This window comes from Bubalus bubalis, chromosome 17 (genome assembly GCF_019923935.1).
Source record: "Bubalus bubalis isolate 160015118507 breed Murrah chromosome 17, NDDB_SH_1, whole genome shotgun sequence".
Classification (NCBI taxonomy): Eukaryota; Metazoa; Chordata; class Mammalia; order Artiodactyla; family Bovidae; genus Bubalus; species Bubalus bubalis.
The window spans coordinates 3,920,520-3,946,060 of record NC_059173.1 but is presented as its reverse complement, the minus strand read 5'-3'; the positions used below and the strand labels follow the sequence as shown (position 1 = coordinate 3,946,060).

Here is a 25,541-nt window from a genome sequence, read left to right as displayed (position 1 = left end):
TAACACTGTTGCAAACCCAAGCTGCCTCGTGCCTTCCTGAGACAGACCTTATCTCCTCCCCACACCTTTCTCCATGTAACAGAGTCCTGTCTGCCTCCGACCACCTTCCTTCCTTCCTGACGACTTAGCAGACTTCTGTCTCCCTCCCCTGTAGGCCTTCCAACAGAGAAGCCGCTTCCCGCCCTAGAGCTGCAATTCTGTGGGATGCCTTATCTTTTTGGTTCGCTAAGCTTTCCTAATGAAACCCATCCTTCAAACTGCAACCTCCAATGGGTATCCTTTCCTTCTGCTAGAAGACTGTGGCAGAGTGGAAATTTGCAAAATATGTCCTGTCTGACTTGCTACTCTCCTTTCTGTTCTCCAGCCCCTCTGTCAATGCAATGACTTGACTAGAGGGCTTGTATCAACAGAAGTATGGAGTGTAGAATGAGGGAGGTGATAGGTTCTCTTTTTCATGCTGAGCCAATCACATGTGGAGTATTGTGGTGGCTGGTTTAAGCGCCAAGCTATACTGAGGTGGGAAAACCAAGGGGCTGCAACTATGGACTTTGGAGGCTGGCATATCTGGGTTTGAATCCTGACTCAGCCATGAGCAAGTGACTACCTTGCTAAATGAGGCTTATAATAACACGTACCACCCGGCTTTGTTTCAAGGATTCAGTGAGGTAGTTAACGTCCAGCAAGGCTGAGCGGGGCGCCCAGGGCACCCAGCACACACCTATAGGCTGGCTTGTGCCTATCTCCTCTCCCTCTGCTCCTGTGTGTCCAGGCCATCCTGAGCCCTGGGAGGACTTCTGGGAGGACTGCCCTGGAGCACTGGCGGGAGGCACCCATCACCCCTCGCCTGGGGCCCTGTGAGCGGGGCTCTGCTAGGTCGCTGGCCACCTCACAGCAGGCCGGGACTTTACACACCTTATGCCAGCCATCCTGCCAACATCTCCGATCTACAGACAAGACAGCTCTGGCTTAGAGAGGAAAGGCCACCTTGCTCAGAGTCACAGGGTCGGGGAGTGGCTGAGGCCAGCTGCGTCCTGACCCCAGAGCCTGGCTCCTTCTCTGAATGGCAAAAGCAATATAGGCTGCTGGCCATTCAGAGGCCCCTGATCCCTGGTGGGACGTTCTGGCCTTGCCCTTGCTGCTACTCTGAGTTTACAGCTTCGGGGGTGGGGGGACCAGTGCTTTTGTGTGCGGACCCCTCCTGGGCGGGGGAGTCTGGTTTTCCAGGTGGGACAAGCACATGCCTTCCATTTAGCAGGTCACCCACTGGTCCTCACGACGTCACTCCTCTCCTGGGACCTGGGGGTGGGGCTCCGCCCATTGGCACGTGGATCCGGTGAGCCTGGCACAGGAGCGGGCAGTGGCCTTCCCCTTCTCTAATCAGACTCCCCACCAAAGGGGTCTCAGCTCCATGGTTCCCCGGCTCCCTAGAGGCAGGGGCCTGGGGGAGGCTGTTTCATGACAAAACTTGCCCACAAAGGCAAAAGCCTTCCCCTCATTTTCTGTCCTTCTGCTGGGAACTGTTGGCAAAAACGCAGACGCTGGCAGCTCTGGAACTGTTCATGCCCCTGGCACCCCAGAAGTCCATGTTGACTAATGCGCCCTGACCCAGAAATAACAGGTGATTTGGGCAAAGAGGTTTCCGGCAGGGTGATTAAAAGAGAGCAGAGGATGGGACTCCTCTGGCCATCCAGTGGTTAAAACTCTATGCTCCTAGTGCAAAGGGCACAGGTTCAATCCCTGGTAAGGGAACTAAGATCCCACCAATGAGGCAATTAAAAAAGAGAGAGAGAGAGAAAGCAGAGGAGGAAACTGCCCCAAATGCAGAGTGAAGGGCTGCCCACGACAGTTTTTTTCTCTCAGCTGAACGAGGTTCACTGCTCTGAGTGTCCCCCAATCATGATCCAATCTGACCCCTCCAGTTACTGGCCCCCACGAGGTAAGAGGGCTTGGAGGATGATCATCCCCATTCTGCGCAAAAAGAAATAGAAGCCCAGAGAGTGACTGACCTAAGGTCACACAGCTTATTGAAGGCTAGGGCCTGGGCCTCAGCCTCCTGCCTCTTCATCCAGTGCCTTTTTTCATCACCTCTGGCCACCTGTATGAGCAAAGTAACAATAAAAAGGGTGGACAAATAAGGCCTGGGGGTGTCTATGTGAAAGAACGCTGAGTAGACCAGATGGGAGACAGGGTGGGCGCCTGCATGTGATCTCTGTAAATAAAATTCCTAAGTGCACAGGAATGGTGGGTGCTCGTCCCATTGGAGGCTCTTTTTCTGCCAGGCTCTTCTATGAAAACCACTTTAAAGAGGAGAAAACCACAATTACCCCTTGGGATGGCAGAGCACTTAAGGGACATGTCAGGTAGCGGAGGGTGGGATCATGCCGCCAGAAAAAGCATATTCTGTCACAATTTCATCTTTGGAGAGCTAGAATTAAGAACCTCTTGTTTTTATAATTCAGACCAAGTCGAGTGAAAGAAAGCTCCATACCACCTCCAGGGCTGGGAAAGACCCATGGAAGCCTAGTAAATTCTTGAACAGGGTACACCTCCCCATCCCCAGGGGAGGCGCTGGAATCTGAAATCCCAGGGGCCTGAGATTGGGGCGAGTTGGGGGTTTTAAATAGGTTGAAAAACTCTGGACTCTGCGCCCTTTAAGGCTCCCTGAGTTCTGCCAGTCTGTGTAAAATTCTGTTGATGATTATCGACTGCTGGAAGAGAATTTCTCTTACGATGTGAAGTTGGAATTTAACGCTCATTTAAAGATGTCCCCAGCCCCCATCTCTCTCCCTCTCTCTCTCTCTCTCTCTCTCTCTCTCACACACACACACACACACACACACACACACGTAGGGCTGGAGATGGTAAATTTTAGACAGATTTTTTTACCTTGGTTCAGCCAGTGGAATTGCAAGAGCTTCTGACCACAGCCAAGGCCCTTCCCTGCTGTCCCAGCACGGAGAACTAGATTAGAGTTGGTGCCAGGTTGCCCCTGGTTCTACTGGGCTGCTCTGAGAGCTCCAGGGGGGTCCTGGCTCCCCGCTTCCCCTCCCTGAGGACCAGCCGCCCTGGCTCCTTCTAAAGACCCCATAAACACGCTCTAAGTGCTAATACGCCTTCCTCACCGCTGAGCCCTCACTTCCTTCTCTTTGATGTCATTCCTTTAAAAAAAATTTTTTTTTAATATTTATTTCTTTGGCTGTGCAGGTCTTAGTTGCTGTTCGTGGGATCTTTAGTTGTAGCATGTGAGCTCTTAGTTGCGGTATATGGGATCTAGATTCCCCAACCGGGGATTGAACCCAGGCCCCTGGCATTGGGAGTGAGGAATCTTAGCCACAGGACCATGACGAAGGTCCCTCAAGTGCCTTTTACATGGGCTCACTCTCCTGCCTACCTGGTGGCTCAGACGGTAAAGTGTCTGCCTACAATGTGGGAGACTCGGGTTCAATCCTTGGGTCAGGAAGATCTCCTGGAGAAGGAAATGGCAACTCACTCCAGTACTCCTGTCTGAAAAATCCCATGGACGGAGGAGCCTGGTAGGCTCCAGTCCATGGGGTCGCAAAGTCCAACACGACTGAGCGACTTCACTTTCTTTCTACTCTCCTGCCTCCTCTTCCTCATGTCCCATGCTTCCCATTGGCTATTTCTCCATCACTTCCTGGCAAAGCTGGGCATTGAGCCCCACTCCCTTAGCCTGCTTGACCTCGAGGCTGCAGCCTGACCTGGCATTCCCTCGCCCCTGTCCCCTCCCACTTTCACCCTGATCCTTGACTTTCCTGCCTCTTGGCCCCCTCCAGGGCCTCCATGCCCCCCAGCCTCTGCATTCCCATCTTAGCCTCCAGCCTTTCCCTCACTTCCCCTGGAAAGAGTCTCAGTGCAAAAACGAAGAACCATTCAGTAGGCTGAATGGCAAGGCTGGACACAGAGTTGAAAGGATACATGAATTTGAAAATAGAAAAAGAGAAAGTGAAGAAATGGAACAGAGCGCCTGAGCTCTGGGGACACAGTGGCAAACGGTCCAACACACGCGTGATCGATCGGGGTCCTGTCAGCCTGGCCTGAGGAAATGGCATTTCCTGTCCTCTTGTTCTATAGCTGTTGGACTTGTATTTTTTTTTACTTTGTAAGAAAGGTAGTACAAGCATTCGGGGGTAGGGGGAAGAGGGATGGCAGGAGACTTCAGGGTTAAGAGTCGGCTTTAGGGGACACTTCTGAGACCAAAGCCTCTCTTGGTCATTTGCTAAACGTGTGGCCTCAGGCAGGCCACCTACCCGCTGGGTTCCTCAGTCTCCCCATCTATACCTATAGGGTGAGGATTAAGCAAAAATGAGCCAAGCAGAAACTCTGGCCAAGGCAAGTGCACAGTAAGCGCTTTTTATTCTAATAATGAATAATTGTGGTTTCACCACCACCATCATCCATGCTCTTATCATCATTTCTCATTATGTATATTCCCTTCCAGACTTGGAAAAATGAAAAAAAACAAAAACAAAACAAAACCTTTTTTCTAACATTTTCACAATCACAGTGTATTATCATGTAGTCTGCTTTCAATTTTTTTTTTTAAATTTTACTTGGCCTTGCTGCTTGGCATGTGGGCTCTTAGTTCCCCGACGAGGGATTAAACACCCGCCCTCTGTACTGGAAACATGGTCTTAACCATTGGACTGCCAGGCAAGTCCCTTAAATTTATTCTTAAAAAAAAAAAATTCTTGCATTTTTGGTTTCTCATGTTGCTGCTAAGTGTTCATTGACATCATGTTTAAGGGCTATGCAAGAGCCCCCTGCATTTTTGGTGGGCTTAACTTTTGTTTGTTCTCTCCCTGTGTTATTTAACCCAAGCTTCTGGTGTGGCCGGGACAGGCGGGTTCTTGCCAAGCATTTAACTCTTCCAGCCTGTGCCTGGACGTCTCAGGGGGCCACTCAGATAGGATCTGCGTTCAAGCTCTACTGTTGTCTTAACATGGGCTCTGGGCAAGTTACTAGGACTCTTGAGCCCCCCCGCTTTTTACTCACAATGACAGGCTCTGCCCACCCACCTCACAGAAGCACAGGTGTACTTGTTCAAACTAACACGTCCACCATCACTGCCCTTCGTGGACTAGAAACAAAGACACTCTGGTCTTCAGTCCTTTTGGAGGTGCAAGATCTTAAAAGCTTCCTGGGAGATGCCTCTGATAGTGGGGTTCTCTGCCAGGGTACAGAGAGGGCACTTACAAGATTCCTGCTTAGGAGCAGTCATGGGGGTGGCAGAGCCATTGAGCCGGTGGGCAGGGTTCCAGACCCCACTTCATTTATAACACTGCCCATCTTACACCCTGGGGCTTTCTCGGAGGATCTAATTGGCACCAAATGGAAACCATTCATCTGGTCCAATGTACCCACTTTATAGATAGGAAAACTGAGTCCCCAAGAGGTGAAAGGGTATGCCTACCAGCACTATTCTGGGGAGTGGTTTTCTTTTTTTTTTTTTTTAGTTCTACCAGTTTATTGCTACCAACCCATCACCCTCCACCCTCATGCACACATGCTCAGTCATGTAACCCCATGGACTGCAGCCAGCCAGGCTCCTCTGTCCATGGACTTTTCCAGGCAAGAATACTGGAGTGGGTTGCCATTTCCTTCTCCATCTGGTGACCCCTGAGTGGTTTTCTTTCGAAGCACCCCTGAAAGGGGGCCCTCGTGGTCTGAAATGGAAAATCACCATGAAGTGATGCCTCCAGGGAGACAAAGTTGGACCTGGAACTTCATTCTGGAAAATTTCAAAAGTGATCTGTCTTCTCATGTCCTTTACACCAGGATGCCAACGTGAAGCCGGAACTCCAGGTGGTCAGGAGGAGATGATCACGTGCAGGTGTGAGGGTTTGTGTAAACAGTGAGGCAGGTATGGCCAGGGAGCCCCCCGCCCCACCTCACTTCACTCCAGGGCCAAGAGATGGGCTTGAGCAGTTGAGAGAAAGAAAGAGAGAAAAAAATGGGCCTGACCCTGATCTGGGTCCCTGGGAAATGCCTCCAGGAGGAAAGAGAGTCTTCCCACTGCCTGTCAGGACGGCTGACCCGGGGCCTGATCTCAGCTAACTTGACATTTCGAGGGGAGCACATCCCCACCCCCGTATCTGCTCTGCGTCTCAAACACGCTGAGAGAACTGGCGCCACAGAGGAATTGCTATTGATTTCCACTTGTGTGGGCCGGCCTAACAAAACCAATGCGTCGAGTGCCTGTCTGCCTCACTGCTTCAGACACTCATCCCAACCATGTGCAAATAAATGGCACCAGCATCTGGGGTGATTTGTCAAGGTCCAGCTGGGCAGGGGCCCTGGCTTCCGCCGACGGACTCCGGGCCAGGCCAAATGCGGGGGCTCAGCCCAGCAAATGCCCCGCCGCTGATCCGTCACCGATCGGCCACGTTCTGGGCGGCCCAGGAATTGGGAAGTCTGGCAGCCACGGCCATGCTGGGAGCTGGTTGGCCCTGGCTGGGAGGGGGCTTTTGAGGAACAAGGCCTGAGGCCCACTTGTGTCAATGCAACAGGGCCCGGTAGTGGCATTATCACTTGTTTCTTCCTGTCTGTGATCCCTTGATTTCGGAAGATTTAATGGAATGTATGTGTGACCAAGAGCCACTGAGTTCTGGCTCTGGTGTGGCCACTGGCCGGCCATCCTTGGGCAGCTGTGAGATGGAGAAAACACCCCTGTTGGGACCAAGGACCCTGTGAAGGCCAGGGCTCAGCCTGCGTGTCCAATCCCTGGTCGCCCACCTCCCGGCTGTGGCCTGGGCAGCCACCTTTAGGTCTCAGTGCCTGGCCGCCCTCCCTGGCACTATGGGACTGGAAATTGTACCTGCCCACTCCCTAGGGTGGCGGCTGTGGGGGCTGCGTGAGCTCACGGTAGGGGCTGGACAGCAGGGCCTCACACTGGCCCCTCCTTCCACAGGCAGGGAGTGGAGGCTCAGAGAGCGGGGTGATGGTCTCCGGCCACACAGCGAGGTAGAGCAAGATCAGGAGGGCTTAAAGTGGGAGGCAAGCACGAAAGGCTGATGGACAGAGCACCGTCCTGCCCTCTTCCTCTCCTGATGGTGGCCATCGCTGGACTAGGACGGCGGGGCTGGGTGGGGGCTAGGGACGGGGAGGGGAAGAGGTCACAGGCCGGGCACGGATCCTTTCTTGAAAGGGTCAAAAATTTTATTCGAGGGCCTTTTTTGTTTTCTGTTTGTGAATATACAAGCTTCCCACTGTCCGGGAGAAAGCGAGGTGGTGTCTGGCTGCACAAGGTTTGGGAGGCTGGCCCTGGGGCTCCGTTCCCGTCCCTTCGCCTGCTCGCTGGCCTCGTGGTTATTCGGCCGCGGGCTAAGGCACTGTGTGTTCTGCAGGAAGGCGCTCACGGCTGGCTGGTGGATGACGAATGAGGTGGCCTTCTCAGGGGCTGCGAAGCTGAGGCTGTCGAGGGGTAGACTTGAACTTGGGGCCCTGGCAGGGGGCCGACTGGCGAGGAGGCCCGGACCTCCCGCTGGTCCCGGCGCAGCGGTCTCACGATGGAATCATGCCTTTGCTTCTCTTGCGGTCGGCCATGGTCCTCCGGTTGTGGTTGGCTCGGGTGGCCTTGCTGGCTTCCTTCTTCCTGCGTTCCTGCATGGTCTCTCGGCTCTGCCCGTGGCCCCGGGGGCTGCCGGCCACCGCTGTGGAGCTGTCCTGCCGGTACCTGAGGGAGGAACAACCCACCCCCAGAAGAATCCATCAGCCAGAGGAGGTGGCCCTGACCAGAAGGGGAAGAGCCCGCTGCGTTCCTCCGAGATCCCCAGGAGCAGACACCAAGCTTGGGCCAAGACACCCCCGTGCCAGCTTGAGGTCGGAGGAGAAATGGAGTCTGCCACCCACTGGCTGTGTGACCTTTGGCAGATTACTTAACACGTCTGGGCCTCAGTTCCTTCATCTATAAAATAAGGACAATGACAAGACTAGCTACTTCCTAGATCTGTTGCCAGAGCAACATGTTAACACATGTAAAGCACTTGGGGGGTGTGTGTGGGCTTCCTGGGTGGTGGGCTGGGGCTTCCCCTGCCCACCGATAATGGCACCGTAAGCGCTCACCCCTTCCTGGCCAGGAAGGCCATGCGTCTGGCTTCCGCTTTCTCTCGCAGCACCGCAGGGTCCTGCACAAAGTGGTCGGGCTGTGGAGAAGAAGGGAGAAAAGATCACGAGCTGCCCCCTTTCCCGAAGCTGGGCTGTATCTGGCCCCATCTTGGAGATGCCCCCCATGCCAGGAGCCGGGGGGCAGCCACAGCGCAGCAGGGCAATGCCCCAGAACCCGGCTGGTTGTTCTGGTCCAAGGTCTCCACCTGAAGCCCCCTCCTCTGACCCTTGGCCTTCCTTGTGCCCATTCGCGGCAGAGGTGGCTGACAGGTGGTCACAGCCGGAGCCGGATGATGACAAGGGGGAGTGAAGGGGTAGGCCAGGAGTGGGACCTCTAGAGACCACGGGGAGCCTGGAACCCAGCAGAGCCGCCCGGACACTGGCACTTCCCCTCGCTGGCACCAAGGCTGGGGGAGACCGGAACCCAAGGACCACAGACAGACTGTGGAGGCCTGGGCTGTGTCAAAAACACAACACAACAAGGGGAATCAGTAATCTGTGGAAACGGCAGGATTTGACATAAAAACCTGGGCTGACCCCTTGCCTGGAAGGAGGGAATGCTCTGGAAGGTCCAGGCCTCCGCTGTGCCGAGGAGCTCCCGGGCAGGGGTGCCTGCTGGCCCAGGCCTCAGTGCCCATCAGGCCCTGCCACTCACTGACGTTGGCGGCCCGGCCCCGGACACAAATGAACTTGTCACCCTGGTGGGAGGACGCTGTGGCGGGGTTGGGGAGGGAAGGATCCAGGCCTCCAGGCTGCAGCCCTGCTCACCCCGAGCAGTGTGGCTCTCATCTGTTTTCCATGAGGCATTAAGATTTCAGTAGAAGAAAAAGTTTAGTGGCTAAAAAATAGTAAATGTTCAAACCCATCATCACAGATGACCTTGGGCTCTAACGCCTCTCTGATGTCAAGAACTGCCAACCTGGGCATGGAGGCTGGCCCCCAGGTTCCTGGGCCTAATGAACCCAGCAGCTCAAAGGCCTGGCCTCTGATCCTTCCCCCGGGCCCTTGAGGGGCCTCGGAAGAGGCTTCTAAGCCGACAGCTCTTCAAGCAGACATCCTGGGCTCAAAGGGACCCCCTTTCCGGGCAGTGATGCTGAGGATGCCTCAGGGCCAGGCTCTGGGAAGTGGGGCGCAGCCCCTGGCTCACCCCTCAGAACTGTACCCTCCCCTCCACCTGCTAGTTGTCAACCAGGTACCTTGGGGGCTTCAACTGTAGCCTCCTCCTCCTCTTCCTCCTCGTCCTCCTGCCCTTCACCGGGCACTCTGGTTCTCAGCACCTGAGGGATAGTGAAGGGCCTGAGGGTTGAGACAGAAAGGGAGATCAAAGACTAGATTAAACTTGGAGAGTGGAGCCTCCAAGGGAGGAGGGGGTCCTGCTGAGAGGGCCCACCAGGACTGGAAACCAAAGCGCCTTTGAAGTCAGCTTTGCTCCCGCCCTTGGACTCTGTGTGGGTACCAAGGTCTGAGGTGTGGGCTTCGGGGAGGCTGAGCTGAGTCCTGGGGCAGGGGTGGTCTCCAGTCCTCTCTTGTCAGGGCGGCACTGCCTTTACTGGGGGAACTGGGGAACCTCCCTAAGATCCCACTGGGGAAAGTTTTCTGCAGTTAAGAAGAAAAATGGAAAACTGCACGAGACCCAGTTGATGGCTCCTCACTCAGGGTGGGCTGGACCAACCGGCCAGGGGGCTGGCTAGGGGCTGGAGGGAGCACTGGACCAGGAGTCGGGAGGCTGGGGTTCAGGCCCCGGTTTGGTCACTGACTTGCTCGCGAGATCTGTATAAACCAGAGGCTGGGGGAGGGCCGCCCACACCCCCGACGTCGACAGCCTCACCTGCGGCTGATGAGCTCGTCATCCGAGTCAGCATCGTTGGCGCCCACCTGGTTGCCATCGTATGTGTCGTCGTACTCATCCTCGTAGTCGTCCCCGCGGTAGGGCGAGCCCTCCCCGGGCTGCAGCGGCACCTGCGACGGCCGAAGCGTGGGTCCGCGGGGCCCGGGCTGGCGGCCGGGACGCCTACCCCACGCCCGCCCCGCCCCGCCCCTCCCCTCGCCAGCCCCGCCCACCTCCTCCACCACCACGCTGTACTGCTCATAGCGCTGCCGCTGCGCCTGCACCTCCCGCTTGTCGTTCAGCAGGCTCCGCGCGCTCTCTTCCTTCCTGACGTCGAGAGGGAACAGCGGGGAGACACGAAGGAAAACCATCAGGCTTCGAGGGCAGCGGGAGGGGGCCGTAGCGCGAGGGTCCAGGCAGACCACCGCTCACTTCTCCCGCCTCTGGCCGCCGCATACTGAGATCAAGCACCGGCGGGGGGCGGGGGGCTCACCGTCCAGCCACTTCCGAGGCCCCCCTCCCCAAGGAGCAGCTGTTAGAGTGTAACACCTGTCCCCCCCTTTCAGCCGGGAGACTTCCCTTCGAGGCGTCCACCCCGGAGAAACGTCGGCCCCCGGCGCAGAGAGGTCTAATTGGGGATTTTCTTTTCAGCACTGTGTGTAACAATGAAAAACGAGAGCAACTCATGTCCATCATGGCCCAAGGACAGGGGCCACATGACGCTGGGTGGCAGTTCTCAAGAGCGACAATTTGTGCTGATGGAGACAGAATTCTAAGACATCCTCCAGGGGAAAAAAGCAAGCGCAGAGAAACACACAGTGTGATCTCATCTGTGTGAAAAGCAGAGAGCAGACCAGACCTGTCCTCTCCTGCGAGGACGTCCTTATCTATGCACAGGAATAGAGACAGAGGGCTGGTAGGGCCCCACCCCCAACCTGGGCTGCTCTGAGGAGGGGCCTGGGGTCACCGGAATCATTTCAAAGGAACAAAACCTGAAGAAACAGCAAGCCCACGGGTGGCTTTCGTAATCAGCTTGGGGAGCCCCAGCCCCTCCCTCTCACCCCGCTTTTCAGCCCAGGGACCCTGTCTGGCCTGCGGTTCAATCTCCCATGTCAGATGGCACGGCGAGAAAAGTCTGGAAGTTTGACTCCCGTCCTGTCACAGGGGAGGCCAGTCGGGGGCGGGGAGGAACATGTTTGGGAACACAGCGAGCTGCAGCACAGCCGCGGGGACTCGGGACTCTGGACTCGAGGCTTTGCAAATCTGTAGAAGAACCTGGTTTGTCGGACACACAGGCCTGTGCAGTGTAGTTTCTAGCCCTGCAGGGTAAAGTCAACATGAGGTGCCAGGCAAGAAAATCCAGCTTAGCTGTAAAACCGGGCCTCTGGAATGTATCAGGGGTAGGGGGAAAAAAAAAGAAGAGGCACAAAGCCCGCAGCGTCCATAAAAATCTTCTATTAACAGGCTTTTAGTGCAGGGAGGGCCAGGGGCCTGAGTCTGGCGGGCTGTGTCTGGCCTGGGAGCCTGGGGCAGATCAGAACTGGGGTCGCCAGCACGGTGGGTTAGGACCTGCTTCCTTCAACTTTTTTTTAGTTTTCTGTTTTTATTTGGTTGCGCTGGGTCTTAGTTGCAACATGTGGTATCTAGTTCTCTGACCAAGGATCGAACCCAGGCCCCCTGCATTGGGAGCACAGAGTCTTAGCCACTGGACCACCAGGGAAGGCCCCCTTCAACAGTTTTTAATAAGGGGTTACTATGAGCTGGGCTGGGGAGAGATTCAGAAGAGTTAAGATCTGGATTTGCCCTCATGGAACTCAGTCTAGTGGCAAAGAGCAGAAGTGTGCTAGATGAAGGCACATACGTCCTGGAAACACAAGGAAAGTAGAAATGGATGGGGGTGCAGGGGGCTGAGTCAGGGGGTCGGGGGAGGCGCTGGAGAAGGAGTCTTGGAAGCTCCGTGATGTGGAGATGTTTGGTCTGGACCAGGGAACCATCTCGGGCCACAGGAATCTGTCACCTCATGCCAGAAGAGGGAGCCTGTGACCGTGGCCTCGGCCCTTAGCAGGCACTCTCTCTGCCAAGCTGAGGGGTGGAGAGGAGAGAGGCAGAGAGGAAGTGAAGGGGCCAAGCTCGTTCAGGTGGAGCTTTCAGGTGAAAGCGCACCCATTCAATCAACAGAGGCTTCCTGAGGTCCTGCCAGGTGCCGGGCCCCGCGCTGGGCCAGGGGACCCAGGATGAATGAGCACTGTCACATTCTCTCTGCCCCATCCCACGGCCCCTGGTCCACCCGGTCCCCAGTGCGGACAGAGGGAGGTTCTTTCACACTGCGTGGCCTCTGGTTATGTGGCTCCCCGGTAGGACCACAGAGAAGGCTGGCAAAGTGCCCCTGCCTCAGCTGGGTCCTAGGAGAGGACACAGGTAAGGACAGGGTACCTCGTCCAGGAAGGCTCTGGGCCCATGACCTCATATGAAGCCAGAGAAGGAAAGAAAGAAAGAAAGGGGCAAAAGCAGCCAGGAGCAGACACACCCGAGGGCCAGGTCAGCCAAGACGCGGGAGCGCCAGAGCCTGTCTGGAGCAGGGCGCGTCCTCTGCCTCCCTCAAGTCCAGGTACATGCGGGCTCCCCTGAGGCTCAACCACCTTTCTCCTCCTCACCTCCTCCAGCCTGTCCTTCAAGATTGGCCCTCAAATTGGCCCTTAGAGGGGTGACACTCTCCTTTGAATTTCTAAAGGGTCTGCAGAGGCAGTAAAGCCCTCATATTCCAGGTGAGGAATCAGGGAATCCAGAGAGGCCAAGTAACCCTCCCAAGGTCACACAGCTTCCACCAGCATAGTCGGGGCCAGAATATAGGTCTCCTGACTCAAGTCTGCTCGGCTATTTCCTGAGCGGTGTGATCACAGGCCGGCCCCTTATCCTTGCTGAGACTTGATCTTGCCTCCAGGGATGATGCAAGGATGAAATCAGATGATGCCCAGAAGTGGACCTGGCACCTGCTGAGCTTCACAAAGGAAATCCAGTCCTTCTGACTACAGGACTTGTCAGAGCCTTTAATGGGCTAAGGTGCTCTGTGACTCTCCAGTGAGGCACACAGGGTGCCTAAGCATTTTTGGCAACAGAACTAATCTGAAAGAGAATGCCTTATCTTCTGGGGCACCACTGTGGAAAGGAGTCAGGGGACCCCGCGTTACCCTCACCGCCTCCTTCCCTAGCTACGATACACCTGCAGCACGTGTGCTTAGCGCCGACCTAACAAGCCCCTCACCTCACCCCCATTCCTAGCAGCTCCTCATTTTGCTCAGGCCCTTCCTCTCCCCTCTTCTCCAGGAGCGCTGGAGCCCAGATCCCCAGTGAGACGTGAGGAGGCTTGGGGGGCCGCTGGGAAAGGTCTCCTGGTCTCTAAGAGAGGTGCAGAAAGACTTGACCCTGACTTCCTGGTGGCCTGGTCATTTCTGGACGTCACACTGCGGCCACCCAGGGGCCACGAGAAAGCAAGATGCAGCCTTGAAGACGTGCCTGCACCACAGGTCAACCGTGCTCAACTGCCCTACCCTGCGCCCGCCTGTCCCACACAGGGACAGAGTTCCTCATTTCTTGAGCCATTTAGGGCTCAAGTATCTGGTTTAACGAAGCACATACGTTTTAACTTGAGGGTGATCTGCCTTGTGCTGCTTGATTTCTCACGTGTTCTGTGAAGACAGGGCCTAGGCCCTAAGCTCCCCGCCCTGCCCACATCAGGACGGGTGACCCCACTGAGGCCTGTACGTGCACCTCCCAGCACCTCTGCACTCTGTCGCATCTTGATTGATGGTCTAAGTCATTCCCAACGTCTCTGTGCCATGGGAGGGCGAGGCCTGGGTGCCCCGTTCCCCGTGGGAGGGTGAGGCCTGGGTGCCCCGTTCCCCGTGTCTCCCAGTGTGTCGAGCACAGGATCTGGCCATAGTCAATCACTTAATAAATATTTGCTGAGTGGATAAATAAATAATGCGCATATGAACAGAGCCCCTGCCTCTCTGTAAACCCCAACCCCTGGGCTGCCCAGCACGAGGCCAGGAAACGTCTGCCGCGGTTTCTGCCTGGACAGCCCTCGCCACGTGCCCCTCTCCTGCAGCAGGGCCTGGAAGGGCGGCCACTGAGGCGGGACAACATGGCCAGCCCTGGATCTGGGGATGTCGCAACGTGCGTGACTAAGCAGTTTGCAATAGCTTCCTGTCCAGCCAGCCAGATGGCTTTAGAGTTGCTCTGTGCCAGGTCCCTGAGCCCTCAGACAGCCACTCTACCAGCGCTGGACGGTCCTGGGAGCAGGGAACAGCTTGTGCTTCTAGCACTGGGGCTCCTGTCCCAAGAATTGGACAGGGCCCTCTCCCCTCTCTGCCCCTCACTGCCTCCATCTACGTGATAAGCGAGAAGGCGCACTGGACTTGCCCAGTGGCCCCCAACTTTGTAGATTCCATGAAATGGTTCCATTAACACTGCAGGGCTGGCACCGGGCTGTCAGCATCTGATCCTGCCACCATGCCATGGGGCTGCTGACTCTCAGTCCCTCCAAGGGGTCCCGAATCCAAAGCCAGGGGATCCTTCCAGAACATACACTGTACTGGTGAAGGGGACCCTTGCCATGCTCCCCATGGCCTCGGGGCCACCGCCCCTGCTGTTCGGTCCGCCTGGAAAGCTTCTCCTGCCCGCTCTGCACAACTGACCCTCCCTCGTCCTTCCACCGTCCGCCCCAAGGCATTGTCTCCGAGAAGCCTTTCTGCCTGAACTAAAGCCCCAACTAGAGGCTTGGGAGTCTGCGCGCCTCCACCTTGGAGAATCTGTTTCATCTGTGAGTTCACGGGGCTTGTTTGCCAAGCTGATCAGTACAAACGCCACGTGGGCAGGGGCTGTGTCTGTTCCACCCCCCACCATGTCCCCAGCACCTCATAAATCCAGGGCCTAGAAGCACCAGGCAAATATTTGTTGAATAAATGAATAAATCATGAATGGACTTTTCAATGCCAAAAAAGTACGAAAGACATAGAGCAAAAATAAGTAGAAAGGCCTTCAAATGTAATATACTCATTTGGGCAGAGGCCTTCGTTCTCCCGTTGTGTCCCTGGGTGGAGAGGCGCCAGTCAGGGAGCACCGCTGAGGAGCACTCACCAGCTCTCCCACCCGGGGACTCCTCCTAACATGGGACAAGGGAAGAGGGGCTGGTTTGGCCCTGCTGGCCTTTTGCTGTCAAGGAGGACTCACTAACTCTGCGCACAGGGTTGGAGCCTAAAGCCAGACTGTTAGAGGCCCGGAGCCCGGCTGCAGGGAGCATACTTATCTGGGGTATGGGGGAGCCCCAGGCGGAAGCTCTGTGATCACTTCCATCAAGATGATGGCCCTGGGTTTCTCTCGTCCTCTCTGCACTTGCAGAGTTGGGGTTTTTGGGGCCCCACGGCCCACCGGACTCACCTCCTGCCCTTGTGCACCCGGCTCAGGTCCACCGAGTCCCTGCTGAACACATCAAACTCGTCATTCTGGAAGACGTTGTGACGAGACGTCAGCAGGGGCGTCGGGTCTGGCTTCACCTGTCTGGGGGGTGGCACAGAAATCCATTTCGGGGGGATGCTCCCGCTCCCACATGCGGTCCGTCAGAGCCTCCACTCCCCAGCAACAGCCACACCTGGGACACAGGCTAAAAACCTGCCCAAGCCTGCCCTGGCCTGGGAAGGTGGCCACCCTGCACACGTGCCACTCACACAGGTGTGTTCCCGACAGCCCTGCAAGACAGAGGTCACTTGAGCTGGGTTTTTTTTCTTTTTGCCTCGGTGCCTTCACTGTAAAATGGGCACATGGAGGCTGAGGAGTTGGTTCAAAGGCAGAGCTAGCTTTATTCACTCATTCATTCAACAAACAACATTTATTCATGGAAGAAACATCCATTTACACTCATTCCTGTTGCCCCTGGGGGCTTCAGGGAAGCAGTGGGCCCAACTCAGGAAGGGTGGGTGTGGGGGAATTCCCTGATAGTCGAAGGGTTGGGACTCCACACTCTCACTGCCAAGGGTCCTGGTTCAATCCCTGCTCAGGGAACCAAGATACTACAAGCTGCGGTCAAAAAAGCCCCAAAAAACAAAGGAAAAGAAGCATGGGTATGAAGGAAGTGAGAAGCTTGGCTGTGCTCCCTCAGTGACCAGGCAGGCAGCAACATCAGAGCTCAGAGGGCTGTAACCCCTCAGTCGCCCTCCGTACCCCATCTCCCAGGAGGTGGAGCAGGGAGGCCCAGCGGTGCCCACTCTGTGCTGCAGGGGGCATGTGAGGACCTCTGGGGGCCTGAGGTTTCTGTTTCCCCAAAGAGGACGTCAGCTTCCGTGGCTGGGAACTGCCACTGTGGGGAAGTACCGAGTACGGGACACAGGAGAAAGAGGAGTGGGAGGCAGAGGAGATGGCAAGGGCCCTGACGAGGACCCCGGGGCAGTCTGGGCACCGCGAGCTTCCTCCCACCCACTGCTCCTACCTGTCCAGGCCGCGGTCCAGTTGGCCGAGGGCGGGGGCCAGCCGCCCTTCCAGGATGTTGTTGATCACCTGCTCGGGGTCGTAGCTGTAGTGCTCCAGGCAGGCCAGGATGAAGCCCTCGCCGAGGTCCGGCAGCAGGTCCTTCACTTGGGAGATGAGCGAGTCCAGCTCCACACCGCACACAGTGGGGCCCGGGGCTGCAGCCGCCCCCAGGCACTGCGGAAGAGACAGAGGGGATGCCTGGGCTGGGCCGGGGACAAGTCCCAAACAGCACTGGTCTCGGAGTCAGGCGACCTGGTCTGAGTCCCAGCCCTGCCCCTCCTGGCTGAGGGACCTTAGCCAAGTCTCTTAAGTCTCTCTGAGCCTCCATGTCCTCCTGTGTGAAGGGTGAGCTACGGCTTAACAGCTGAGCTGCTGCTTCTGGCTGTGTGACCTTGGGCAGGGCACTTAACCTCTCTGAACCTCAGTTTCCTCCTCATAAAGCCCCCAGACTACACCTACTTCATGGGGTTGTTTTCAAATGGTTCAAAGAGACGATACACAAAAAGTGCAGCACCCAGAACCTGGTGTGGACGAGGCTGTCCACAAGCGGCCGTGGCTTCTGGGAGCCAGCTCCTTTCCCCCTCTGACAGCCTGACGACTGAGGTCGGAGGGGAACAGCAACCGCTGGAGCTGGCTGATGTGGAGAAGTGCCCCTTTGGCTCGGAATGGGTTAATTTTTTCAGCTTTTCAATTAAGGAAATTCACAAATCAAAAAAACAATAATAAAACTCCTCTGTGTCTGAGGCAAGAAGCCAAATGGGGAAAAGGTTGTGGGGAGGGAACCACCAATCTCCAAGGGCCTGGGACAGTGGGCATGGGGCCTGGGGCCTAACAGAAGGACAGCAGCGTCTGGCAGCGGGGCACGGGGGCCGATCACTCACTCCTCGCGGCAGCTCTGAGCACCCACGTGGAGACAGGGACCCTGCCACCCCCCCTTTACAGGGGAGGAACCAGGGCTCACGTGAGGGACATGCCTAAGGGCTCAGAGCTGGCAGGTGGCAGAATCAGGGTACACCCCTGAGCGGCCTGACCCCAGAGACTGTGTCATCTTAATCCCCACGTCACGCTGCCTCCCGACACGCAGGAGAGAGCGCTGGGTCAGCGGCCAATCAGGAGGATCACAGAGGTGGCGATGCTGGGCTCTGGCCACGTCCGGAGCGACAGCACCAGCTCCGCGGCTTCCCCTGTTCAGAGGTGCGCGCCGATGGAGAGCTCATGTGGAAAAAGCTCCCGTGCTTCACCTTGTGGGGGGAACTGAGGACCTGACGGCTAAGCGCCTTGCCTTGCCTACCTCACAGGCCATCCAGCTCGCCCTCGGCTCAGAACCCTCGAAGGGCAGCGTGGAGCAGGCTGGCGGCTCAGAAGCTGTCAACCCCAAAACAAACCCTTTTCCTCGCAGGAACACAGAAGGGAGGTCTCCCGCTGCCCCGGCCAGTCCCATCCATCACACACCTCCTCCTCCTGGGGGAGTGAGGACGGCCCGCTGAGCACCTCTGCCTCCTCCCCGATCCCGTTAGGGTTCTCGGCTGTGGCTGAGTCTCTGGCACCCGTGGCTTTTTTCCGGTCCACCCCTTCCCAGGCACTCTCCACCGCCTGGAGGATGTAGGTGGTCCGTGTCTCGTCCCTGGGAGGACGGGTTAAGGAGTCTCTCTTCACAGCCCTCTCTCCACCCCTCACTGCATGGCTGAGGCTAGGGGCTGCCTGGGCTGCACCCCACGGGCACCACGGGCTCCTGGGCTGCCTGGGGAAACGGGCCAGCCCATGGCCGCATGAGCCTCAAAACCCAGTACCCACGCTCAGCAGAGAGCAGCTCTGCGTAAGGGCAGGGCCAGGGTCTGGCAGTCGGGGGTCCTGGGACAAGGACCCCCCAGTAGGAGGGCCCGGCGGGGGCACTGCCACCAGGCATCCTGTGCAACCCGTTGTGGGCTTTCTGCAAAAGCTGGGGGCCCAGAGGGTGTCCCTGAGGCCGGACTGAGCAACCTACCCCAGCTGTCCAAATGGCCCGCAGGCCCATTCCTCCCGGCCCCTTGTCCCTCTCCAGTACCCCGGGGGCTGCCAAGTCAGACGCTGGGTAGTTGCTCTAGACTCTTTCACTCTACTTTCTTAAAAAAAAAACAAGGGCCACCCCAGGGCTCATCTGCCACGGCCAAACCCAGCCCCCACCAGACCCCTGCACCTCAGCGCCTGCAGGCTGCACACAACGTCTGTGGGCTCAACACTGTGCCCCGGGGAACACTTAGTTCAGGGCTGGCCATCTCCTATTCCTTGCGCTACTCTCAACTTGGGTTTCGCTTCTGTATGGCACCCCCTCCTCCCCTTGACTCCCCTGCCTCTGGGTGACACTCTCGCTGCCTGTTTACTTATCTGTCTCCCATCCTGCGTGAGGTCCCCGAGGGCAGGGCTGAGTCCCTCTTGGTCACACAGGCCCAGACGCTCAGCAAAGACCAGGGAAAGGAGGGCTATGTGTACCCCGAGGATCAGAGCAGTCTTCTCCCAAAACAGGGAAAGCTGGCTCCCACGTGTTCTGGGGCTAAACGGTCCTTCCACATCTCTGGGTCCAATCCGGTCAGGACCCAGGACCCAGGACCCAGAGCCGGGCCCACCCCGGGGGCCGCGGTGGAAGGATACAGGGCGGAGGAGGCCTGCTCCAGAAGGCTGACATCATCGGCCACGGGGAAGAGTGCATCGTAGTCCCGCAGGAACCTGGAGGGGGGCGGGAGTCAGAGGTGTGGTGCCGCGGGGTGTGGGGGAGCGGGAGTCAGAAGGGTGGTGTGGCAGGAGGGGGGCGGGAGTCAGAGAGGCGGTGCGGAGGCGGGGGCGGGAGTCAGAGGGGTGATGAGGCGGGGGCGGGACTTAGAGGGTAGCGGGGACACCAGGCTGGTTTGCCACTCCCCGTGTCTGCTGCCCAACCACAAACACCAAAAGCTTAGCTCGTGGTGAGCACAAGGCAGGGGCTCTATTACGGAAGGCTTCTCCTGGGGCTGGTGGGAGGACCGGGTGCCCTCCCGCTGCTACTCCCAGCTCACCTCTTCTCCTGCAGCAAGGAGCTGAAGATCTGAAGGAAGTCTTCGATGAAGCCCTGAATGTTGTCACAGCTGGAACGGGACACAGAGAAGAGGATGAGCTCACTCCCTGCAGACAGGCTTGGCTCCTTCCCCACCCGCCCCACCCCTCTGCGGCCTCCCTCTGCCACTCGAGGAAAGAGGCATTCTTCCCGGTTTCCCATCTTTGCTGGGCAACCCTGGGGCAGGGGAGGGAGCCCTGTGCAATGAGGCCAGCGCCCCGGCGGGGCTTGGGGAGGGGGCTCTCCTGCCTGGGTGGGCAGAGGATCCCAAACGCCCACCTGTTTTCCAGGACTGGGAGGAGGCAGGTCTGATTCAGGAGGATGTGGAGAATCTCCAGTAGCTTCTTCTTGGAATGGGAGAGCCTCTGCCACAGATCACCTAGCAGCCTTGGAGGCCAGAGAGAAAGAAAAGTAGATCTGAGAGGCAGAAAGGCGCCAGGGGAGCTTCTTCACAGCCTTTGCAGGTGCCCCCCACCCCACCCTCCATCCCCGGAGGGCTGAGAAAGCCTCAGTTCGCTGCTGATAGCAGCTGGCAAAGGGCGACAGGCTCTGAGAGGCTGGCTGGTTCCAGGGCCACCTGTCAGCTCAGATGGTGGCTCAGGAACCAGAGGGTTCATAAGAGTCTGGAGCTACAGCTGAGGGGGAAAGGCTTCCTTGCTGCCAGGAGGCTGCTAGGTAGGGAGGGAAGCACTAGCTGAATTTGCGGGGCCTCTCGTCCCTGGCCCTTGACCCTTGACATAGAGAAGGGGGTGCCGATGCCCAGGATGGGTGGGCTGGGGCTCTCCCACAACAGCCCTCAGTTTTGTCCCCGCCTCACTTGCTGTCTTCAAGCCTCCTCTTCTTAATTGCAGACTCCAGTTCGGGAATGGCTATTTCGTAAAAGGAAGCTAGCCTGCAATGACACACACAGGGTAAAAGGCTGGATTAGTTCAGAAATCTCACACTTAGAAAAATCAAAGCACGCTCAAGGGAGCAGGAGGGCACATTTCTTCCTGCCAGGTTGTCCCCAAGACAAGTTTCTCCCTCAGCCTGGATTGCTCCCCTGTGGCTGGTCCTAGGAATAGCCTGGTGGGCAGTGACCTGGAGCTCGCCCCCTGCTCAGATGGGAATCCAAGATCCAGAGGGGCTCGTTCTCACAGAGCAATGAGCAGGCCACCTAGGACGCAGCAAGCTTTGAGGAATAGGTACAAGGTGACTTTCTTCTTGCTCAGAAACTGCCAGCAGCTCCCTACCTCCTATGATATCAGAGTGAAACTCCTCTCTCTGGTGCATCTGTACCCGGTACAGCCCAGCCAAGCTGGCTTCTCACCTCAGTAACCTTACAGCCACCTGTCCTCAACTCAGACTTAAACTCTCCATCCCCTAAATTAGGAGATTGAGATTAACATATACATACTATTACACGTGAAAGAGGTAACTAATAATGACCTACTGTACAGCACAGGGAGCCCTACCCAATGTTCTGTAACAACCTATATGAGAAAAGAATCTGAAAAAGAATGGACACACTTATATTTTGTTGTTGTTGTTTAGTTGCTAAGTTGTCCGACTCTTTGCGACCCCATGGCCCATTGCCTGCCAGGCTCCTCTGTCCATGGGATTTTCCAGGCAAGAATACTGGAGTGGGTTGCAATTTCCTTCTCCAGGAAATCTTCCCAACCACTTGTGTCTCCTTCATTGGCAGGCAGATTCTTCCCTGCTGAGCCACCAGGGAAGCCTATATATATATATGTATGTATGTATATGTGTGTGTGTGTGTGTGTGTATGTGTATATATATATGTATGTGTATGTATATATATCTGATTCACTTTGCTGTACACTTGACACTAACAGACCACTGTAAATCAACTATACTCCAATAAAAAAAAAGCACACAAAACCCAACTCTCCATCCTAGCCACATGTTTCCTGACCATAAGCTCACCCTGTGACCTTTCCTCTCTGGAACCAGACACACAGCACTCAGAAGATGCTGTTCTTACACCTTAAAATGCAGCTACCTCTCTTCATGGCGTAAGTCTATCTCTGAACATCTTAAGTTCCCAAAGCCAGAAAAGCAGCTGATTTCCTAGGACTGAGCTGAATCTGCAGCAGCAGATGTAATGTACCCCGTAAATATTCGTCTGTCGATCGCTGGCTCCTGGCAACTTTTTCCTGGTGTGGGGCTGTCCGTAGACATGGGTAGGCAGGCCAAAAGAGGCGGGGCTTTTGAGGCCCACAGTGTGGCACCCAGAAGACAGAGAGGACAGTCTGGCTCAAACAGAGGCAGGCGTTGCCATGATACACTGCTGGTGAAAGGGTAAATTGAAACAGCCCCTGTGGAGGGTGATTTGGCGAAATCCATGAAAATTTCAAATGCATGTGCCATCTGTTCCTGCAATTCTACTTCTAGGAATTTATTCCTCAGATATAGTTGTAAAGGTACACAATGACCTAGGTGCAAAGTTAGCCTTCATGCCAATGTTTTTTTTTTGGTAATAGCAAACAGTTGGAAAAAACCTAAAGTGCCATCTCTGGGGTCTGGGGTCCCCCACAATGGAGTTCTACACAGAGATACCAAAGACTGAAGGGGGTTCATGCACAGATATGCATTAAATTTAAAAGTAAAATGCCTACAGTACATATAGCATTCATAATATACCAGTATGTATGCCTGCACAGTCATGTTCAACTCTGCAATCGCAGGAACTGTAGCCTGCCAGGCTCCTCTGTCCATGGGATTTTTCAGGCAAGACGCTGGAGTGGATTGCCATTTCCTCCTCCAGGGGATCTTCCTGACCCAGGGATTTAGCCCGCATCTCCTGAGTTTCCGGCACTGGCAGGTGGATTCTTTACCACTGAGTCATCTGGGATGCCCAATATGCCAGTATATGAAATATTAAAAAGAGGGTGGAGGTAGATAATGTGTTTATTTGCTTATATGTGCATATTTACATGCATGTCTTTGGAAAATTCCACAAAAAAACTAACCCAATGGTTGTGTGTGAGGAACAGAAGTGGAGAAGGGGGAGAGGGAGACTTTTCAAATGTGTGTTTTATACACCCTGTGAATATATTATTTGTTCATAAAATTAAAGGACAGAAAGAGAGGAAGGCGGAGAAGGCTGCTCAGAGAGCTTAGCTGGGGGTGCTTGGTGAGGCACCTGCCTGGAGCCCGGGGGCCACGGCCTCCGCGCGGCGCCTTGCTGCCTCCAGCACAGTTGGAACCGGCTGAGCCGGCCTCAGGCTACGTGTGGGTCTGAGGCAGCATCTCTTGCCAAAGGCAGGGTCACTCGCAGTCAAGTGTTTTCCTTTCTTGCTCCTCACCCTGAGGTGGCTGGAGCTGTGGCCCTGCCTCCAGGGGTGGTTGTTGTTCAGTCCCTAAGTCGAGTCCGACTGTTTGTGACCCCATGGACTGCAGCACACCAGGCTCCCCTGTCCTTCACCGTCTCCTGGAGTTTACTCAAACTCATGTCCATTGTGATGCCTTCCAGGTACCTCTTGGGAAACTCAGCTCTTCCGGCAAGGACCCTCCCACCATCTCCAGAGACCCTTTCCAAGGCCATCTGTGCCCCATTTGGGAAGATGCTTTCGCAAAATGGGAAAGTGCTCATGGTGAATGAAAATAAGCCTAAGAACAGCCTGATTGTTCAGAGTGATTTTCATTTCCTACCTCTGGGGAGTTCCCAGGTTTCCAGTTTGCCATGAGGTAAATACCTTTTAAAAAATTGTGACAACATTTTTAAAAGTCCTATCCCCACCCTTTTCTTCTGGGGACAGTGTGGATTGGCGCTTTTTTCTAACATTCTCCGGGAGGCTGAGCAATCCTCACGTCTGATTTTCAAGAGCTCAGGGGACTCGGTGGGCTCAGGGCGCCAGCTGCCATCTCTGGCACGTGTCTGCGCTAGATAAATGTTTTGTGGACTAGCTGGGCAAATGACCCAATGGACAGAGGGCTGGGGGGATGGAGTTGGATAGCTCCCAGAATGGTGGGGGGAGATGCCTGGCAAGAACAGCTGGAGGCCACTGAGAGCAGGACAGGCCCCCAACCCCCACAGTTGCCGGGCAACAAGCCAGTTACCAGCTCCCGTCCCGGCACCCCTTTCTCACTGCCCAAGGAACGGATGCCCACGTGGCTAAGTGGGCAAAGAGGGCCTTTCTCCCTCCCCTGTATCCCCCTCCTGGTCTTTCTCCATCACAGCAGGATCTTTCTATGACTTCTTTGGATAGAAGCCTCCAGGGTCCCTCCTGCCTCCACGATAAAGGCCCCACTCCCTGCCAACACACAGCAGACAGCAGGTCTGACTTCCCTGGGGCCACATCTTGTGGTCGCCTGCTCCCCAAGCCCACTCCCCCACTCACACCCCCCATCATACTGCACTGCTCGGCTTTCTCCACCATCTGGGCCACCGCAGGCTTTCTCTGCCAGGCAGGTTGCTGTTCATTCTTAAGGTCTCATCTAAGTGTCACCCTGAAACCGTCTCTTATTCCTCCAGACAGAGCAGTGTTCCCTCGTCTGCATTCCTGGTGCGGCCCCACCAGCTGGCCCCATGTGGACGCACCTCTGCTCGCGTGTGCGCCTCCCCACACTGGAGGCCGAAATCCGTAGCCTGAGCCTCCTCAGCCTCTGGCACTCCCGTGCCCACCCATGCTGGGGGCTCTGCAGCAGACTGGGTCTGAACGGAAACTGCCCCGCCCTTGGCTGGCGTTTTTCTCCCTCTCCTCCCCTGCTCTTAGCCCCTCCAGTAAAAGTCATTCTCAAATGCAGCCTCCACGCAGGTGGGTGCTGGAAGAGGGGGCCCGGCAGGTTCTGAGCGTCCAGTAAATACTGGCTGAATGTGGATGTGAATAACTGCAACCGCTGTACCTGTAACAGAAGTCGTGTTTCTGGAAGGTCGGACAAGCCAGAGGGAAGATGTCCAGAAAGGCCCAGAGGGTGGTGCACGTGTCACAAAGGTAGAGGACAGCGTCCTTTAACTCCTGTCAGGCAGAGGAAAAACACCGCATTAGTCTCCCCCAGGGACAGCCCTGCAGAGGGTCTGAGGCAAAGCGGACAGAGCCCAGGGTCCCCCTCGGGTCCGCCTGCCGCAGCTCCAGAGGACGCATGCCCAGGGAGGTCTAGGGTGACCTCTCGCTCCAGGTTAATACGATTCTTTCTTTGAAGCTGAAGGAGAACCCATCCCTGAATCTGAGAACAGTGCCGGAGGTCCCACACAGAAATTACACCCCAGGGAGGCCAGGACACCCAGCCCCCACGCGCCGTCGGGTCTGGAGAGCGTGTTGGACTCCCTGATTCTCCCAACAACTCAAACAAAAGGCTGGGCCGCAGGTCAGATCTCCACTTTACAGATAAGGGAACTTATCTGAGGTTCACGGGGCAACATGCCCTGTTCCCACGGCACTCGCTGTGCCCTTTTCTGGAATGCTTGTTTAAGGCCTGCTTTCCCACGACCGCGCAAGCTTCAGGAGGGCAGCCCACCGCACCCTCGCCCCTGCTCTAACTCCCGTGCTAACACAGGCGTCTGCTTCTGTAACCACTTGGGCCTCACAGCCCAGCCTGGGGGCCTGGCATGTGCTGGGGGCTCCTCGGGGCATGCTGGTGCCATGGATGAATGGCCCCATGAGTAATGCACCCAAGAACCCGTCCAGCTGAACTAAGCGAAGGCTAAACCTCCATGCTGTTCCCTCCGCAACTCCATAAATGAAGCGAGAAAGCCTGCTGAAATGTCCTAAAGCCTGTGTGACGGGACGACCCGCCTGCGGGGTGGGGTGAGGGGCTGTGAGCAGGGGGGAAGCTCCAGGCCTTCTCTTGGCCAGAAAGAAGCCGGGCTGAAGGGCAAGCTCACCGGGAGAGGCATGTCGCTGGGGGTGAGCCGGCCTCTCTCCTCGAGCTTCTGGGGTGTGGCGCTGGCCCCGTCCCCACGCAGACCGCAGTGCTGGAGGATATTGCTGAAGACCTGTGAACACAAGAGGTGACTCTCTCACATCCTATTGAACCGGCAGCGGGGACCCCCGTCCT

The 25,541-nt window shown here is 56.3% G+C and overlaps 1 protein-coding gene across 3 annotated transcripts in view; it reads right to left on the bottom strand.

The window, feature by feature from the left end:
• Nucleotides 1–7,153: 7,153 nt before the first annotated feature.
• Nucleotides 7,154–25,541, bottom strand: part of ASCC2 (activating signal cointegrator 1 complex subunit 2) — a 35,739-nt gene continuing 17,351 nt past the window's right edge. For all 3 annotated transcript variants that reach the window (XM_045163196.1, XM_045163197.1, XM_045163198.1), the window contains 14 exons: nucleotides 25,369–25,479; nucleotides 24,390–24,502; nucleotides 20,359–20,433; nucleotides 19,821–19,928; nucleotides 19,504–19,572; nucleotides 19,106–19,180; nucleotides 17,930–18,101; nucleotides 16,437–16,651; nucleotides 15,392–15,511; nucleotides 10,186–10,279; nucleotides 9,953–10,083; nucleotides 9,321–9,420; nucleotides 8,083–8,162; nucleotides 7,154–7,693 (listed from right to left, as the gene is read on the bottom strand). In XM_045163196.1, coding sequence (XP_045019131.1) covers nucleotides 7,522–7,693; nucleotides 8,083–8,162; nucleotides 9,321–9,420; nucleotides 9,953–10,083; nucleotides 10,186–10,279; nucleotides 15,392–15,511; nucleotides 16,437–16,651; nucleotides 17,930–18,101; nucleotides 19,106–19,180; nucleotides 19,504–19,572; nucleotides 19,821–19,928; nucleotides 20,359–20,433; nucleotides 24,390–24,502; nucleotides 25,369–25,479 — 1,635 coding nt within the window. In that variant the 3' untranslated portion in view covers nucleotides 7,154–7,521. The remainder of the gene's footprint in view (nucleotides 7,694–8,082; nucleotides 8,163–9,320; nucleotides 9,421–9,952; nucleotides 10,084–10,185; nucleotides 10,280–15,391; nucleotides 15,512–16,436; nucleotides 16,652–17,929; nucleotides 18,102–19,105; nucleotides 19,181–19,503; nucleotides 19,573–19,820; nucleotides 19,929–20,358; nucleotides 20,434–24,389; nucleotides 24,503–25,368; nucleotides 25,480–25,541) is intronic.